Genomic DNA, 18,846 nt, shown 5'->3' with positions numbered 1-18,846 from the left:
GGTTCAGGTGAGGAAGGAGCCTTTGATGTGGCAGGAGGGGCACATGGGGCTGGAGCGTGGACCCAGCAGTGGAGCCAAGCCCTGCAGCCCATCCTGGAAAACATGGCCTACCAGGAGCTGAGACACTTCTCTGGGATGGAAGAGCCTGGCTGTGGGGGTCAGTCTTTCGAGAGCTGGCTGGACTATGCCAATGACATGCTATACCTGTGGCGCCACATATCTGAGAGGGAGAGGAGGCGGCGTCTGGTGGAGAGCTTGGAGGGCCCTGCCCTGGACCTCCTGTGTGAGCTTCTGGAACAGCATCCAGACTCCTCTGCTCAGGACTGCCTGGCTGCACTGGTTCAGGTGTTCGGTAACAAGGATACAGCGATGACAGCGCGGCTCAAGTTCCTGACTTGCTCCCAGCAGCCTCAGGAGACCCTGCTTGCCTATGTGATGCGCCTGGAAGGTCTGTTGCAGACGGCCATGGAGAAGGGGGCCATCCAGCCTGCAATGGTGGATCAGGCAAGGGCCCAGCAGGTGCTGATGTGGGCTCGGCCCAACCAGATGCTGCAGAGCAACCTGAGAAGGATGAGTCTGGAGAGGCGGCCACCTGGCTTTTTGGGGCTGCTCAGGCTCGTCAGGGAGACTGAGGCATGGGAGGCAGCTCTGGCTGGAAATGTGGAGGTCCAGGAGGGGGAAGGGGTGGAAGTACATGGTGGGCAGCTGGATGTGGTCCAGGCTGCCCTTGTCAGTGTTGGGGTTGCTGAGCCTGCCCCTGCAGTTAGAGAGGCCTTCCGAGCCAGTGAAGATGCTGGCCAGGCTGCTGCTGCTGCTGTTCAGGAAGCTGCTGGCGCTGCTCCTGATGGTGATGGTGCCACAAAGGCAGACCCTGGTTCTGGTGAGGCCAAGGCCTTCCCTGTCACCCAGAGAGATAAAAATGTGTCAGCCCCTGCTGACTCAGGCCAGGCAGGGCCCACTGAGAGCCTAAGTGTGCTTGAGAGCATGGCTCAGGCTGGAGAGCAAGAAGCAGAGCAGCATGTACCAGAGGGGCTGAAGGAAGAGTCCGAAAATGAGGATGGGGCATGGGAGTCTAGTCACCCCAAGTCCTTCCTTGGCAAATAGGCTCAGAAGGTCCATCCAGGGGCTCCCTCCTACCTCAGACATCCAAGTCCTAGAGGCAGGCAAGGTAAGCCCAGGGCCTGTGCTTTACTGTAAAAGTAGAGCAGGGCCCACAAAAGGTTTTGCTCGACCTTAAACCAACCCCCTCCCTCAACTTCCCAAGGAGTCCTAGCCACCACCACCACCTCCTTCCATTCTAGGTATCCATGTGCCCTTTACCATGACAGTGTTACCTCCAGAGCTAGTCCTAAATTGTTACGACTTAGTTTGCCTAAAGTAGATTGCTGAGGGTCCATTTTCAGAGTTAAGGGTGTGACCTAGAATCTAGCTGGATGATGCAGAAAAGAGGCCATCCCAACATTTCCTTGTTCTCCTAACACAGGCAGCCCACCCTCATTTACAGTCTACAAAGACTGCTCTCTGCCATGGGAGGGTCACTCTGATCTGCCTCATCTCATAGTGACCTAGCATATCCAGAGCATTCGTCTCCACACACCTCATCCATTGGTTCTGTACCAAGCAGTGAGATAAATTAACCTGGACCAGTAGAGGTTCTGGCTGCCCACTCAACATTGCACATGCATGAGCACAGGCATGTGCAGTAAGATGGTGTGCTAGTTAAGCCTTTCTTGCTCATCTAAACTACTGTCTGCTTTCTCAGGATGAACATAGGTAGGCCACTGGCTGGTTGTTATCTAGATGTATGCATTATTTGAGCAGGTTGTTTTCAGCGACATCCCCAAATCCAGCAACAGGAGGCAGTGGAAAGAACAGAAGACAAAGGACTGGCTGGTGTTCACTTTGTGACTGTCAGATGATTAATCTTCATGGGCAAAATGACATGGACCTGGGAGGGGATTGACCACTGTTTAGATGTTCCATTTATGTTATTCATGACTCCTATTCTACTTGGTGGGGTATTCTGTGTTGTGATTTCTAATGACCTGTAACTGGCCTTTGTCAATAATAGGACAGGGCCATCTCACAGTATGTGACCTCTTGAGGTGATCCTCCAAAGTAAAGGAGTATTGCCAGAAGCCATTGTCTTGATAAGATGAATGTCTTATCAAAGGGAGAAAATGACAAGGTGCCCCCAAGTTATTTGCAGGAGGAGTGCAGTCTTGGAGCTGCAGCTTCTAGTGGCTATGGTGTGTTCCTGACTAGTGTTTTGCCTTTTTCAATGGTTTTATTAAATGTTTTTGTTTAATAAAATTTCTGGATGTTCCAACTGTGTCTCACCACTTCCTTGGGCAGTTGGGGATGGAGAGAACTTTTATTTCAAAGGTGATTTGTTGTTCAGTTTCACAGGTCTAATTTGGGCTTTTGAAAATGTTTTGCCAGCCTGACCGAATGGCCTATGACTAATTCCAGTACTTGTTAAATGTGCAATTGTGGTCTGTTTAGGGAGTTGCATGTCTGTCTGGGCTATAGCTACATAGTAAGATTCTATTGTTTTGTGTGCGTGCGTGTGCGCGTGCGCGTGTGCGTGTGCATGTGAGCACATGTATGTGGTCCTTGCAGAGACTAGAAGAAGACATAACTACCCTGAAGCTGGAGTTGCAAAGCTGTGAACTGCCCAATATAGGTGCTGGGAACTGAACTGTGGTCCTGTTCTTAACCACTAGGCTGTCTAGTGAAATTTGTAAAGTTGTTGATGGTGGTTTTCCCAGTTTAGGGAAGGCACCACTGGTGCTATATACATGGAGTTCAAGACAACCCAAATCATCATACTACTTTTAACATTTTTTTTTTTTTTTGGTATTCTGCCAGGTATGAGCCCCACTGTGACCTGAAGTGGTCTGAATGCTTCTTTCCTCTGGCCTTCAGTCTTGTTCACTGACAGTGCCAAATGTTTAAGCTGGCATAGACTGTCTGGATGCATGTAGCTCAGGGCGCAAAGCTCAGACTCTTTCAAACCCATGTCCTTCACGCCAGTCCAGCTCTCCAATATGAAGTGTGGGCATTATATTCAGCAAAGTGTTCATAGAACTGGATGTGTGGCCCTGAGCAATTAAAAGGCTGCTTGGTGACCTGGGATAGCATTTAGTCTGAGGGGACACTTCTGAACTCATGGGCATATGAGTGGGTCACTAGAGGGTAAGAAGGAGCTAGGGGCTTAGTGGGGACCTGAGAGGGCTGGCAGCTGCCTATCTCCAGTAGCTATCTTGCAGGCCTCGGAGCCTGTCTTTGAAACTTTTGGGTACTTTCTGAGGACAGACAAGTTCCAGAATTAGTTTAAGTTGTTGCCACTGGCAACTGTCACGTTCCCGATACACTGGGAATTTGGCTGGGACATAGGCAGTTTACAGAAAGACCATGCCAAGCCAAGTGTGAACTATGTACCAGATCTGATACAGAGGTGATGGCCTTGCTCTTCAACAACCAGGTTCTGAACAGTTATCCCTCAGTGACTCCCTAGGAACTTGGAGTCTTTTTAATTGGGGCAGTAATGCAGCCCTGTTTCCTGGTGCCGTAAAGTACATGTGGCAGTGGGTGTTCCGCATGGTCTGCCTAGGAGTTCTTGGGGAATTTTGGGTAGCTGAAGGCAGTGTGTACCTGTGAAGCATAAGGTGCATGTTCATAGGTATGTAGTTCTGAGGTGAACAGAGGCATTAAGGAGACCCCTACCCTGCACCTTGAATAGCAAGGGTCAAGCATACTGTGTCCATGGCACTGATCTTGAGCTAATTTTCTCAATGACCTGTCCTTTATGATCCTAGGTATGGTTGACCACAAGGGGAAATAAACCAGAAGTTGTTCATTTGTTTTATGCCTAGCTCAGTTTAGTGTAGTTCAGAGTCACTACAGACCACTTGGAACTACTGATCAACCAGTTGAGGAACTGGTCTGTTATTCCCTCATCACCTTCTGGCTAATCTCTTTGTGCAAGGTCAAATGCTGCTCTCTGAGAGAGCTCTTCCATGGTGGGGATTTGAAGTAGAGGGAGGCCAAGTGGCTTCTGGATCTTCATCTTCTTCCTCTCCCTGCTTCTAGTCCAACTGACTTCAGTTTCAGCTGCAGGCACAAGGGTGGTAGCCTAACATAGACTTCTGCCCACCCCTGCAGCAGCTACAATCCAATAACATATCAATTGTCATTCAGATATAGAACTCTGATTTTAACTAATAAACCCTAAGTAGCATACCATTCCCTTAAGGTGTCTTCCTGGCACAAGGATTGTGTGTACTTGGCTACCAAGGAATTTCCTGCCCATTCCTGTCCCCTGGCTTAATAAGGAGCTCCTTGTTCCCCTGCGCTGTTCTGTCCTGCCCCGGAGGCTCTGCAGAGTTGTCTTTCGTCAGCCTTTCAGGTTCATTCTTATTAACCTCCTAATTGGGTGAGAAAGGCCTCCGTTTAATGTCTAGGTTGTGGCTAAAGAACAGTCAGAACTGCTGAAGAAGCTTTAACGGTGCTCAGCAAAGGGGACAGAAGCAAGGTGTCAGAAAGCCCTGCCCATTAGCTACTTTCAGCCAAGTCTAGTTAGGAACATGGAGACAACTTCTTTATACACTGTCTTCACCAACCTTTTGGGGCATCTTGGAGCCTATTAGCTGAGGACTGGTCTGAAGTGTGACTACTGCCCAATTTCAGACATATCCTGAATCTGTTTTGTGACAGTTCACAGTGGATATAGTTCATGAAGTGGTTATACCTCCCTTTACCCACTGATAAGACCTTATATAGGGTAAGGCTTCCCAGTTTAAGGGCATTTTTTAAGTTGGGGCCACAAGTACCCTCTTGCCAGGCCCAGCTCTTCTTGTGCAACTGATTTGGTTTGTGGATTTATAGAGCAAGGGCATGCCATGCTCATGGCCTATAATGTTATCTGTCTGCAAAAGATACCAACTTTTAGAAAGGAAATTCCTTTAAGGTCTTGGGTTATTTTCCTTTTCAGTTAGAGAAATGCTGGGTTGGCATTGCTTCAAAGGAAAAAAATACCATTGGAAACTGCTACAACCCTAAACCACAAATTAGCCAGTAGCGTAGCCAAGTTGTGCTAAGTATGGACAGAGCAGGAGTGAGCTGAGACAATTCCTTTTCAGAACTGGAGCAGAAATCATATTGCTCTAGAATTAAGAGCCATAGTCCCAAAAGTCACAGAAAATGGAAAACAAATCTTTAATTAGATTAATGAAATTGAAGGCCACAGGCCACGGGCGAGCAGAGCATCCTGAGGCAGATGATATAAAAGTGAAAGATAATTTGAAGACACCACAAACCAGCATAGGTTTTATACACAAAACAGAAGCCACAACTACAAAAATTATGAGAATTAGTGATGCTGTATGTTTTTTCTTTTTTTCTATTAATTTATTTATTCATATCCTGATCTCTGCCCTATAGATGAATAAGGATACCTAAGCTATAAATTTAATTTTTACAAAACCTACTTTTAATGATGGTTCTTAAGTGCTTTAATCTCAATTCTAGCCCACCACACACCAGAAGTAGCGGTAAAGAAAGGCTATGGGGGAAGTGGACCTGCTTAGAAAATTTCTTTGGAGCAACTCCTGTCTATGTTGTCTGGAAATTTGCAGTTCAGTTCATATGTTAGCAATAACAGCTTGATCCACTCACAAACACTTCATGGATACACTAACAGTCAGGAGTCAGGATAGCAAACACAAATCAACAGGGGTGGCACTACCTAGCAGAGACAGCCAGGCCTCAGCCTCTGCACAAGTCAGCAGGAGGGACCAGGAGGACTGCCAGAGGTTCTTGGCTGTGCCTCTCTCAGTGAAGCAAAGTTCAGCAAAATATGAGACCAGCAAGCATTGCACAGCTAACTGTACCAGAAAGCCAAGCTCAGCCTCTCACTGTCCATAGAGTCCTATTTATAACTTCCAAACATCACATGTCCTCCACGTGTCTTGCCTCAGCATGTGTGCCTGTCTCAGCTGACATCACTCTGCCAATCCAAAGAAGTGGGAAGAAACTGCAGCACACCGCCAGAAGTTTTTTGATGTTTCTCTCTTGGTGTCCTGACAAATGTAGCTCAATTATGCAATGTAAGGCAGAGCAATACATGTGTGTCATCATGTGTTCTTTCATGTGTTTGCTTTAGCAGAACACCCTTTCACCTGTGTCAGCTTCAGGAAAACACTCCTTCACATGTTTGTCCCAGCAAGACACCATCCGACACAACTGATTTACCAAAGAACCCTTAAGTTTCCATTTCAAAGGTCACCCACATTGATTCCTGGGAGTCTCCCAATCCCAGTTCTCTGGCACATCCTAGAGATGCAGATTTCCATTCATTCCCCTGGCCCTTTGGTCCTCTCTTCTCTCTCTCCCCACACCAGATCCTGAGCCTCCATTTCCTTCTCTATCCAGTTCCCTCCCTGCATCTGCCTCCTATGACTATTTTATTCGCCCTTCTAAGTGAGATTCAAGCATCTTCACTTGGGGCTTCCTTCTTGTTTAGTTTCTTTTTTTTTTAAGTTTTATTGCATTATGAAGAGAAAAGATACATAATTTCAAATTATCTGAATTTGTTAACATTTAAAAACATATTTTGAGTAAATAGACTTACATCACATGCTTCTTTCCCTTTTGTACCCCAACTCCTCCCAGAGACCCCCCTTCAGAACCTGCAATACCTTTCATTTTTATCATATTTTAAAAAATTTACAAAATTGTAACAATAAAAATGAGTATTATAAAAGATGTTTGATATAAAACAACAATCAATTGAATAGTCTTATGTAGATGTTTGTCTACAGCAATACTGAAAATACATACGTTTTTCTCAATATNAATTTTAAATAACTCCAAATATATTAACTGTATGATATTTTAAAATAATATATCACTGTTAGTTTTTGTTTGTTTGTTTGTTTGTTTGTTTGAGACAGGGTTTCCCTGTGTAGTCCTGGCTGTCCTGGAACTCACTCTGTAGCCCAGGCTGGCCTCAAACTCAGAAATCTGCCTGCCTCTGCCTCTCAAGTGCTGGGATTAAAGGCATGCGCCACCACTGCCCAGCTCACTGTTAGTTTTTTAAATGAACATAAATAGATAAAGTCTTTTTGTTTGTTTGTTTTGTTTTTAGTAGAGCTTAAAATCCTGGCTCTTACTGTGGTACAAACACAGAATAAGAACAGTTTTTGGACATTGGAATTCATTGTAATAAGGCTGTACTTGAGTGTCCCTCACATCACCAAAGGATTTTACTTCCATAGTAGATAAGCTAAGAGTTGACAGTTATGCTGCGGCAAGGAATGAATTGCAGGCATGATTTTTGGATACAGATTCCCTGCTACAGTCAAAGCTATTTGACTTGAGTAACTGTCGTCATTCTCAGCCCACAGGGAACAGGTTACATTCATTTAAGAAATGGTGTGTGTATTAAGGTGATCTATCCATGAAGTCATTCATCAACTGTTTCAGTGAACAATGGCTCTGCTTGGAGGGTGGCACAGATGTTAGGTGAGGGTAAGATTCTGGTGCATTGACTGTGATGATTTTGAAAAGCATTCATCTCAGAATAAGAGTAACTTATAAAGTCCTCTTCTTCAAAATTGATACAATAATTATAAATATCAAGCAAAGCCTTCAGTCTCACTCTTTGCTGTTCTCTTTCAAGCCACCTCCCAAATTGTCTACATTTCTTTTGGCTATATAAAAAATTTAGAAATATATAAGCTGTTCTGAAAACCATAGTATAGTGTAAAGACATCACATAAACTATCCTACTAATACAGAGGGTGAGATAGGAGAAGCATGATTTCAAGACCATTATGTGGCACACAGCAAGACCCTGTCATGTAGAAAGTATATATGTCAAGTAGAAAGTATATATGGATTGTACAATATTGGACCTATTTCTCCCATTACCAAATTAGAGAGACCACGAGATGACAGCCAACAAATTTCTAATTCCTCGTATTTTGAATTTCAATCAATTAGGATATGTTGGTAATATTAATTTTCATATTAAGAGATATTAAGGAAAAGTGGTTGTTACTTCCAGTTAATTTTCTTGTTAGAGGTGGAATTATGTTTGTGTGGGTTTGTTGAAAGATTACTTTCTTGCTTCTTCTAGGGTGTAGTTTCACTCCTTGTGTTGATGTTTTCCATCTATTATCCTTTGTAGGGCTGGATTTGTGGAAAGATATTGTGTAAATTTGGTTTTGTCATGGAATACCTTGTTTTCTCCATCTATGGTGATTGAGAGTTTTTCTGGGTATAGTAGCCTGGCCTGGCATTTGTGTTCTCTTAGGGTCTGTATGACATCTGCCCAGGATCTTCTAGCTTTCATAGTNTCTGGTGAGAAATGTGGTGTAATTCTGATAGGTCTGCCTTTATATGTTTCTTGACCCTTTTCCCTTACTGCTTTTAAACTTCTTTGTTTAGTGAATTTGTTGTTCTGATTATTATGTGATGGGAGGAATTTCTTTTTGGGTCCAATCCATTTGGAGTTCTGTAGGCTTCTTGTATGTTCATGGGCATTTCTTTCTTTAGGTAAGGGAAGTTTTCTTCTATAATTTTGTTGAAAATATTTACTGGCCCTTTATTTTAGGAATCTCCACTCATTTTTATACCTATTATGTTTACGTTTGGTCTTCTCATTGTTTCCTGGGTTTCCTGGATGTTTTGGGTTAGGAGCTTTTTGCATTTTGCATTTTCTTTGACTGTTGTGTCACTGTTTTCTATGGTATCTTCTGCACTTGAGATTCTCTCTTCTATCTCTTGTATTTCGTTGGTGATGCTCGCATCTATGACTCCTGATCTCTTTCCTAGGTTTTCTAACTCTAGGGTTGTCTCCCTTTGTGATTTTTTTATTGTTTCTAGTTCCATTTTTAGATCCTGTATTTTTTTCCTTTCCTTCACTTTTTTGATTGTGTTTTCCTGTAACTCAGGGATTTTGGTGTTTCCTCTTTAAGGGCTTCTAGCTGTTTACCTGTGTTCTCTTGTATTTTTTTAAAGGGAGTTATTTATGTCCTTCTTAATGCCCTCTATCATCATCATGAGAAGTGATTTTCTATCTGAATATTACTTTTCCGCTGTGATGGTATATCCAGGACTTGCTATGGTGGGAGAATTGGGTTCTGATGATGCCAAGTAACCTTGTTTTCTGTTGCTTATGTTCTTACACTTGCCTCCTGCCATCTGGTTATCTCTAGTGCTACCTACTCTGGCTATGTCTGACTGGAGCCTGTCTTTCCTGTGATCCTGGTTGTGTCAGAACTCCTCAGAGTTGAGTTGTCTCTGTGATCCCGTGATTCTGGGATCCTGCAATCCTGAGATCCTGGGTGTGTCCAAACTCCTGGGAGTCAAGCTGCCTTTGGGAACCTTGAGATCCTGGTGTGACCAAGCTCCTGTGATCTTGTGATCCTCTGATCCTGGGTGTGTTAGACCACCTGGGAGTGGAGCTTCCTCTGGGTGTTGTGGGGCTCGCTGTGGAGTTTGAGCCCAAGGTCTGCTTTCTTGTTTAGTTTCTTTGGGTCTGTGGAGTGTATCACGGGTATCCTGTACTTTATGGCTAATATCCACTTATAAGTACATACCATGCATGTCCATTTGGATCTGGGTTACTTCACTCAGGATATTTCCTAGTTCCATCCATTTGCCTGAAAAATTCATGATGCCCTTGTTTTTAATATCTGAGTAGTACTCCATTGTGTAAATAAACTACACTGTCTGTATCCATTCCTCTGTTCCGGACATCTGGGTTGTTTCCAGCTTCTGGTTATTACAAACAAGGCTGCTGTGAACATAGAACATGTGTCCTTGTGGTAGGGTGGAGCATCTTTTGGATATATGACCAGGACCAGTACAGCTGGGTCTTAAGGTAGATCTATTTCTAATTTTCTGAGAAACCAACAGATTGATTTCCAGAGTTGTGCAAGTTTTCACTCCCACCAGCAATGGAGGAGTGTTTCTTTTTCTCTGCATCCTTACCAGCATGTGCTGTCACCTGAGTTTTTGATCTTAGCCATTCTGATGGGTGTAAGATGGAATCTCAGGGTCGTGTTGATTTGCATTTTCTGGATGACTTTTTTCTTAAACTTGTTGGACACTTGCTGTATCTTCTTTTGAGGATGGTGATTCAGATCACTTGCCAGTTTTTCAATTGGACTACTTGCTTTTTGCTATTGAGTTTCTTGTATATTCTTAATGTAAGGTCTCGTCAGATGCATATTTGACAAATATCTTCTCTCCATTCTATAGGTTGTCACTTTACTCTTGATTGTTATTCTGGTATGATGGAGTTTGTAAACCTATAAACTCTCTGCTTTGTTGTTGTTGTTGTTGCCTATGCTTTTGGATTATTATCCAACAAATCTTTGCTTATCACCATGTCCCAAAGCATCTTCCCTGTGTTTTCTTCTAGTGGCTTTAGAGCGTCAGATCTTACATGCAATCTTTGGTTTATTTTGAATCAGTGTTTGTATTGGTATAGCATCACTCTTCTGCACACGGACACCCAGGTGCTCAATATCATTGATTCGGCACTTTTCTTTCTCCAAAGTTTGGTTGCTTTTATTTTTAAAAAAGAAAAATCAATTAGCTAGAAAGATGTGTATTTATTTAGGAGTTCTCTTTCTATTTCAGTAGTCTATGAGGTATTATTAGATTATAGAATGACTATTACAAAACTATAAAATCTGGTGAAGATAGAGAGAAAGGAAAACTCTCAAACTCCCTTGGTAGGAGTGTAAATTATATATACATTAGAGAAAACAGCAGTGAGGCTCCTCAAAAATCTACAAATAGAACTATCATGTGATGTATTCATTCCACTACTGTGTATATAGCTAAAGAAAAGGAATCAATATTTTAAAGAAACACCTGCACTCTTATGTTTAATGCAGTGTTATTCACAACAGCAAAGATACAGAATAAACTGAAGTACTCATGGATAGATTAATGACATGATAAGTGGCCTATTATCTTAATAACAAAATACCTAACTTATTGGGGATAGCATTTGAAATGTAAATGAAGAAAATATCTAATAAAAATGCCTTAAAAAAGAACTAATATGAAAAAAACTAACTTAATCAATTTTAAAGGACAGGCTTATTTCTTCTTACAGTTCCGGAGACTTTTCAGCCATGGTTGATTACTCATCACTTTGGGGCCTGTGGTGAAGCAGTACATTATACTAGAGAAGAGTACATGGTGGAGGAAGCTTCTCACAGTAGCTGAGAAGCAGAGAAAGAAGAGTACAACAGCCCACAATACACTATGAACCTGTCTGGTTTGTCATTTAAGTTTAAAAACCACAGTAAAAATTGCCAAAGGAACAAATTCCATCCAAGTGCACTTTTAGGAACTAGTGCTTCTTGTATGTCAACAATTCTTTCAGTTGCATTTAAGTTTCTTTTTGTTTACCCATGAAAATGTATATTTTCAGTTGAACACAGTACAACCCCCAACTACCATGCACTCACAATGATTACAGTTTACTGTGCTGTAACTCAAAGAACCCTATGTGTCACCATTTTAATTTGTACCATTTCATGGTTGTTAGTATATTTATAAAGTTCTAAGACTACCGTCATTAATGTACTTATAATTTTACCACTCCAAGAGAAATTCTGATCCTTTAGTAGTCCTTGTCCATGTTCCCATCAGCAAGTCATTTTCTAATTCTTCTTGCCCTAGCCACTGGCAGCCACCCATCTGCTCTCTGATTTTAGGATTTGTCTGTTCTCAATCTTCATAGAACTGGAACCCTATACTCATGTTTCTGCCTGCACTCATTTGGTGTATTATATAATTACATCAGGAGTAATATCACCGGCCTGCTCCTATTTCTGTCTACTCTGTTTTTCACACTCTGGGCTTTGGGCATATGTTAAGGACAGGTACGGCTGGGTGCTAGGCTTTGGACTGGGTTCTGTAACATCTTTAAACATTTCTGTAATTCATAACTGCTGCCAGTGCGCATGGGCTCTCTCTTCTCTCTTGGCTACTTATAGCATGGTGATTTCTCTCTTCTTCAGCTATTGACTCAAGAAGTATTTGCTATACTCTTGTGTGCAGTGCTACATACACACTGTGGGTGGTAAATCTAGTCCAGGGGGCAAAGGAGTATAGGGAGGAGTGCTGGGTGGTTAGGAACTGCTGAGATGTGAAGACAATAGATGCTCTTCATAGGCTGTCCAGGGAAATGGTTAGAACCTGTGCCTGAGGAAAGGTGGCCATTGTGTATGAGGCTGAAGTATCCAACTTGAGCAACTGGGGTTCGGGGAGGAGAGGAAGTAATTGGCTTGGAAGCCTAATGCATAAAAGTCTGTGATGTTTCTCCTGTAGGTAGCCTCTTCTAGTGTCTCTTTGGTTCCACCTTATGTTTGCTGGGATATATTATAACTCTCTACCATTAAGCCTCCTCTATGCTCATTTCAAGTGACTTGTACAGAAGCTTGACATTATGTGTGCTGTGTGTATAAGGAAACTGATAGATTCCAGTTCTGTCAATATGCCCTTGGCTCAGGTAGTGGTGGTGTGTGTGTTTCTTATAGATGAAACTAGAATAATGTAGTATCCTGGAGAAGTATTCTCCACTCCCTCCCTAGTAGATCCCAGTAATCAATGAGAGGGTTCAGTAAGCTCTGGACACTTGCAACAGCTGCAAGATCTTGTTCTGCCTCAGAATTTCCCACCATGGAGAGAGGTGCTGAGCACTCCTCCTATTCTTGCCTTCACTTTTCACTTCCTACCACTGCTCCTGCCCCTTTCTCTCAATTTGTGTCACACATGGACACATGAAGCCCAGAGGCCCCCCGAGGAAAACTGAGACCCTGCTGAGTACAAGGTAACCCTGTGTGGCTTCCAGCTATAGCCAAGAATTATCTGGCTCTTCCTGTTCCCGGAACTGCACTGTTTCCTAGACAACGAATTTTGTGTAATCATGGTCAAGGCAACGTACATTTCTGTTCAGAATCAAGGTCACAGTATAATACCAATTCACCATGGCAACAGCAGACTACTCATCTGACATGGGAGATGAAATCACAATGAAAACCGCACGCACATTGCTAGTTGCCCAGGGATTCTGCACCATGAAATAGGTTTGACACAAAATCAGAAATCTGTGTCCATAAAAGGCAGAGTCTCTTGTAGTTTGATATATGAATTTACCAACAGAGCCAGACAAGCAGATGGTGCCATTAGTAAGCAAACATGGTCACAGAAAAAGACATCTTCAGGGCTTTAATTAATTTCCTAAATCTATACAGGAGCAGTTTTTGGTATAAACAAGTCATGCAGAGGCTCTGAATCAATTTAAGTGCTCAACAAGTGCTATGCTCACTGTGTGACCAAGTCAGCCACCTTCTTTTCTTGGGACTCAAAAGGAAAAGCCTGTGGGGTAAGGTCTTCATGAAAGTGAACATTGCTTAGTACCATCTACTTTGTATATCTCCAACCCACTGCCCCCTCCATCAGAGTGAGAACAGGTCCTGTTGTTGACTTATAAGAGAAAGAGATTTCAGGGTCTGTGTCACATCTCCCTTTCAGGTGACGGTAGGTGATGGTGACTTGGGGGTGGGGCGTTACCAGTACCTCCATCTTGTTTATGTAACTAAGATTACAGCCACAAAGGAGGCAGATATCATTTTCTACTTCCTCACACTCCTTAGAGGCCCCAAAAGCCAACCAACATAGTTTCTCATAGTTTTTCAAGAGTCAAACAGCCTAACAAGATTCCCACTGGCCACAGAGGAAGTACAGTCTCAACCAGTCTCTTGTGCCATAAAACTTCCCCCTTTGAAAGGCTCTATAAAGGCTCCCACCTTATCTTAACTTCTGGTGAACTTGCTGGCCATCTTGCTCTCATTTTGTGGTCCAAGAAACTCCCTGGGTATGTGTGTTAGGGAGGGATATACTGGAAGCCCAGACAACCTCTCTTCTATCTGAGGAATTTCCCAAGGCCCTGTTTGATGGCCTTTACTTAATCTCTGAGGCCTCAAGATTGAGAACTGGTTCTCATCTCTAGCTGAGCTGAAACACTGAGTCTGGAAGATTGGCTAGTGATGATGATGGCAATGGGCTTCCATTGTTATCAGAGAAAAACATGTGACTTGAGCCAGGATCACCTGTCTGTGCATTTTGGCCAAAGAGATCAGAGGCAAGCTTAGGTCACATAGGAAAGAATTAAACTTGACCTATGTGGTGGTTTGAAAGACTCCCATAGGCTCATATGTTTAAATTATTGGTCATTAGCAAGTGGCACTATCTAGGACTAGGAGGTGTGGAGTTGTTGGAGGAAGTGTGTCACTGGGGGTGGGCTTTGAGGTTTCAGAAGCCCAAGCCAGGCTCAGGATCTCTCTGTTTCTGCTGCTGTAGATATGGATGCAGAACTTTTAGCTAACACTCCAACACTACATCTGCCTGCATGTTGCCATGCTTTCCACCATAACAATAACGGACTAAACCTTTGAACCTTACAGCCAGTCCCAATTAAAAGTTATCCTTTATAAGAATAGCTTAGGTCATGGTGTCTCTTCACAGCACTAGAACAGTGGCTAAGAGCCTGCTAGGTAACTCACAGCTTTATTGTACAGCTTTGGTTACCAATTTCTCTAAACTTATATTGGATCTCATGGTTTAAGGAAATTCCAGAAATATTATGTTGGAGTGTCTGTGTGAGGCACATTTTCTTACCTCACCTCATTTCCTCTTTATAAATCACCTCTTTTAGCAACTCACTGAGTTTCCTATGTTGGCCTAGGAAATTGAGTTTAACTGGGCAGATGAAGCTATGGAAAAATCAGGGGATGGGTGACATGGTCATTGGAAAAAGAACTGAAAAATAGGGCTGGAGTAATGGCTCAGTAGGTAAAGTGCTTGTCTTGCAAGCATGAGGACTTTAGTTCAATCCCTAAATCATATATCTATCTATCTATATATATATATATATATATATCCCACCATATCTGATATATACCTGATATATATCTAAATCTAATATATATCTATATACCTGGTATCTATATATCTATATATCTGATATATACCTAAATCTTATATATATATATATATCTCAGATATGGTGGGATACACTTATAATGCCAGCATGTTTTTTGAATAAGAAGGCCTCCATAGGCTCATGTATGTGAGTGCTTGGTCATCAGGAAGTGGCACTATTGAGATTAGGAGGTATAACCTTGTTGGTAGGGTGAGTAGGTACAACCTCATCGGAGGTAGTGTGTCACTGGAAATGGGCTTTGAGGTTTAAAATTCCAAGTCAGGCCCAGTGGCTTGCTTGCTTCCTGCTGCCTGTGGATCTGGATGTAGAGCTCTCAGCTCCTTCTCCAGCACCATGTTTACCTGCATGTCTCTATGCTCCCAATCATGATGACAATGGACTAACCCTCTGAAATGTTAAACCAGCTCCAATTAAATGCTTTCTTTTATAAGAGTTGCCACTGTGGTCATGGTATCCCTTTACAGCAGAACAGTGACTGAGACACCCAGCAATGGGAAGTAGAGGCAGATAGGTCCCTGGGGCTTCCAGTTAGCCTGACCTACATGGTAAATTCCCTGCCAGTGTGTGATTCTGTCTCATTTAAAAAAATAGAGTATCTGAGATTGTTCTCTAGATTCCACATGCTCCACATGCGCACACACACACACACACACACACACACACACACACACACACACAGAAAAGGGGGAGAGTATACACTTAACAATTGACGACGGAGAATGGATAAACAATTCCTTCCCTGTGCCCCATTGATCTTCCAGACCCTGTGAGTGAGGGGACCTGGAGCTTTGTGACTTCGGATTGTACACCTTTGTTGTCTGCTCTTTCTCCAGGTTACAGAAACAGGTATATCTCAAGATCTACTTGACTGCCATCAAGGCATTATTGGCTGAGGCCTTGATTTCACTCAGTGTAATGAGGACCACATTCTAAGGCATTCTAAGTCCACCCAAAGCCGAAAGAACCAGCTGGAATCTTCCTCCAGAGCCTGAGTAGGGACTATCACCTCTTGGGCATTTCTATTGCCTCAAGTTGCCCAGTTTGTGTTATTTTTGTTGTAGACACCAAATAATATGAATGCACTAAGTGAATGAATAACCAGTGGTGTCTTGTTGGCAGAGAAAGCAAGCCTAATGAGAACCTGAGGGAGGGAAGAAGGATGGTTTCCAATCAGAGTCTAGAGTGGGAAGATTTCAGGAAAGAGATCAACTGGGATTTGATGCTGAAAAGAAGACATTGAATGCCAAAAGTGAAGCAAGGTAGGTATGTCCAAGGGGGTCCTAGCTCCCTGTGATGGTAGGTGAGGCAGTGAAGCTATTGGAGCCTGTTCTGCTTGCTTTGACCTCTCTGTTAGAGTGGGCAGGATAGGGGCTTTGGATGGTTATTCTTGGTTGTCAACTTTACATCTGGGATTAATTAAAACCTCCAAATGGAGGTGCACACCTGTGAAAAAATTCTGCTTAATTTGAAGTAGGAAGGTCCCCTTTTAATCTAGATCTTTGAGGTGGGAAGACACCTTTAATTCAGATCTAATCTGGGCCATATCTTCTTCTTTTTTTTAAAGACTTATTTATTTTTATTATGTGTATGAGTACACCATTGCTGTCTTCAGACACACCAGAAGAGGACATCAGATCCCACTACAAATGGTTGTGAGCCACCATGCGTTGCTGGGAATTGAACTCAGGACCTCTGAAAGGGAAGTTGGTGCTCTTCACTGCTGAGCCATATCTCTAGCCCCTGGATCATATCTTCTATTGGAATCCTGTATTAGGACATGGAAAAAAGGAAGCTTTTGCTCTTTGCCTGCTTGCCCTCACCTTGCTAACAAGTCTACTCCTTATCGGCAAGTTCATTGCTTCACTGCATTGCTTCACTGCATTAGTAAAGTGAAAACTTAAGGTTTCTTTAGTCAGTCTGATGGTGTTTTGCTGGGGTAAACACATGACAGAATGTTTCGTTAAAGTGGACACAGGTATCAAAGACTAAGGCAGACTTGTGAAGGAATGTTTTGCTGAAGCAGACACAGGAGAGGGGATGTTCTGCTAGAGCAAGCTAACAACACACATGTATTGGTGTTGTGGAAAATATTAGATAGAAAAGAAAGAAAGAAAGAAAGAAAGAAAGAAAGAAAGAAAGAAAGAAAGAAAGAAAGGAAGGAAGGAAGGAAGGAAGGAAGGAAGGAAGGAANGAAAGAAAGAAAGAAAGAAAGAAAGAAAGAAAGAAAGAAAGAAAGGAAGGAAGGAAGGAAGGAAGGAAGGAAGGAAGGAAGAAAGAAAGAAAGAAGAAAGAAAAGAAAAGAAAAGAAAAGAAAAGAAAAGAAAAGAAAAGAAAAGAAAAGAAAAAAGAAAAGAAAAGAAAGAGAGAAACCCAGCCTATTCCCGTGCTTGTGCCTCTGGCTGGCCATGCACTGGCAGGCAATGGCTGACCTGTTTTTAATCTCGTGGAGATTTTGACTCAGAACTCCACAATCTCTCCACCCACCTCTCTAGGTTCCCACTGGTGAGTTGTTACCATGCCAGCCCCATGCTTCAAGTCCCCCACGGCCTTTGTGGAGCACCTCAGGCAAACCCATGCTTGGCTGCCATACCTTTCTCTCTTGAACCCAGACGAGCCACAGTGTGAAGGAAAACGCAACACAAACTTAGTTCAGAAACAATGGTAACACAATTTCTGGGCACAGCAACTAAAACCTAATCTTGTAGCCTTATTAAAATCTGCTTCCTCCGGTGGAGAATCCTTGCAGATCTACCATGATACTGGGAAACTCTAGCAGCTACACACTACCCGTCTGCTGTCCCTGTTTCAAAAAGTGCCTAACTCTCCTCTTTCCTCTCTTCCTCCATCCAACTGGGAAGTCCTGCCTACTCGCTCAGTGATTGGCTCCTTTATTCATTAGGTGATTGGTTCACAAGAACAGCACTAGGCCCATCCACAACATATTGGTCCACCTTACATTGCAGACTTCAGCTGCATTTGTCAGGACTCCATAGAGAGAAAAAGCACCAACAAACTTCTCGTGGTTTACTGTAGATTGCTGCTGCTTCCAAGGGCTAATTAGATGCATGTGCTGAGGCAAGACTGGTGCTGAGTGATGGAGGCTGAGCTAGGCTGTACACTGTAGCTGTCTTCAAACACACCAGAAGAGGGCATCAGTTACCACTATAGATGATTGTGAGCCACCATGTTGTTGCTGGGAATTGAACTCAGGACCTCTGGAAGAGCAGTCACTGCTCTTAACCGCTGAGCCATCTCTCCAGCCCCACATTCTGCTCTTTTAATACACAGTTTTATATAACTTCAAGTCTTTTTTACTTCCAGAAAATTTCCTTAGATTATAACTTTTAGTTTAGTTTTGTTTTAAAAAGCTTGATCCTTTCTTTTTCATCTCAATTACTAGCATCTGTTCACTGTACAAAAGGTGGGGTTTCATAATGGCAGTTCTGTTTGGGTACCATGTACTTTAACACCCCGTTGCTAGTCTTCTCTACTTATCTTTTGCATTTGTCTGTTGATCTAAAATATTTCATATATTTACCCAACATTTTGTGTTTAAGATTTTCCTCATTTCCACCCTGTGCATTTTCTCACGTTCATAAACATTGTGGTTTTTTTTCTAGCTTAATCTTCTTTTTTTTTCTTTTCTTTCCTTCCTTTTCTAGCCTTTCCCTTCCTTTCCTTTCTCTCTCTCTCTTTCTTTCTTTTCTTTCTTTCTTTTCTTTCTTTCTTTCTTTCTTTCTTTCTTTCTTTCTTTCTTTCTTTCTTTCTTTCTTTCTTTCTTTCCTTCCTTCCTTCCTTCCTTCCTT

General features: G+C 42.7%; 1 protein-coding gene across 1 annotated transcript in view; it reads left to right on the top strand.

Annotated features, from left to right (window-relative positions):
- Window positions 1–2,120, top strand: part of Pnma6e (PNMA family member 6E) — a 3,416-nt gene extending 1,296 nt beyond the window's left edge. Inside the window, exon 2 of the mRNA XM_029473020.1 lies at window positions 8–2,120. Within this exon, the coding sequence (XP_029328880.1) occupies window positions 8–1,104 (1,097 nt within the window). The 3' untranslated portion in view covers window positions 1,105–2,120. The remainder of the gene's footprint in view (window positions 1–7) is intronic.
- Window positions 2,121–18,846: the final 16,726 nt, after the last annotated feature.

This window comes from Mus caroli, chromosome X, assembly GCF_900094665.2.
Source record: "Mus caroli chromosome X, CAROLI_EIJ_v1.1, whole genome shotgun sequence".
NCBI classification, from domain to species: domain Eukaryota; kingdom Metazoa; phylum Chordata; class Mammalia; order Rodentia; family Muridae; genus Mus; species Mus caroli.
The sequence above is the reverse complement of the archived record's forward strand: the minus strand, read 5'-3'. Positions and strand labels throughout refer to the sequence as shown.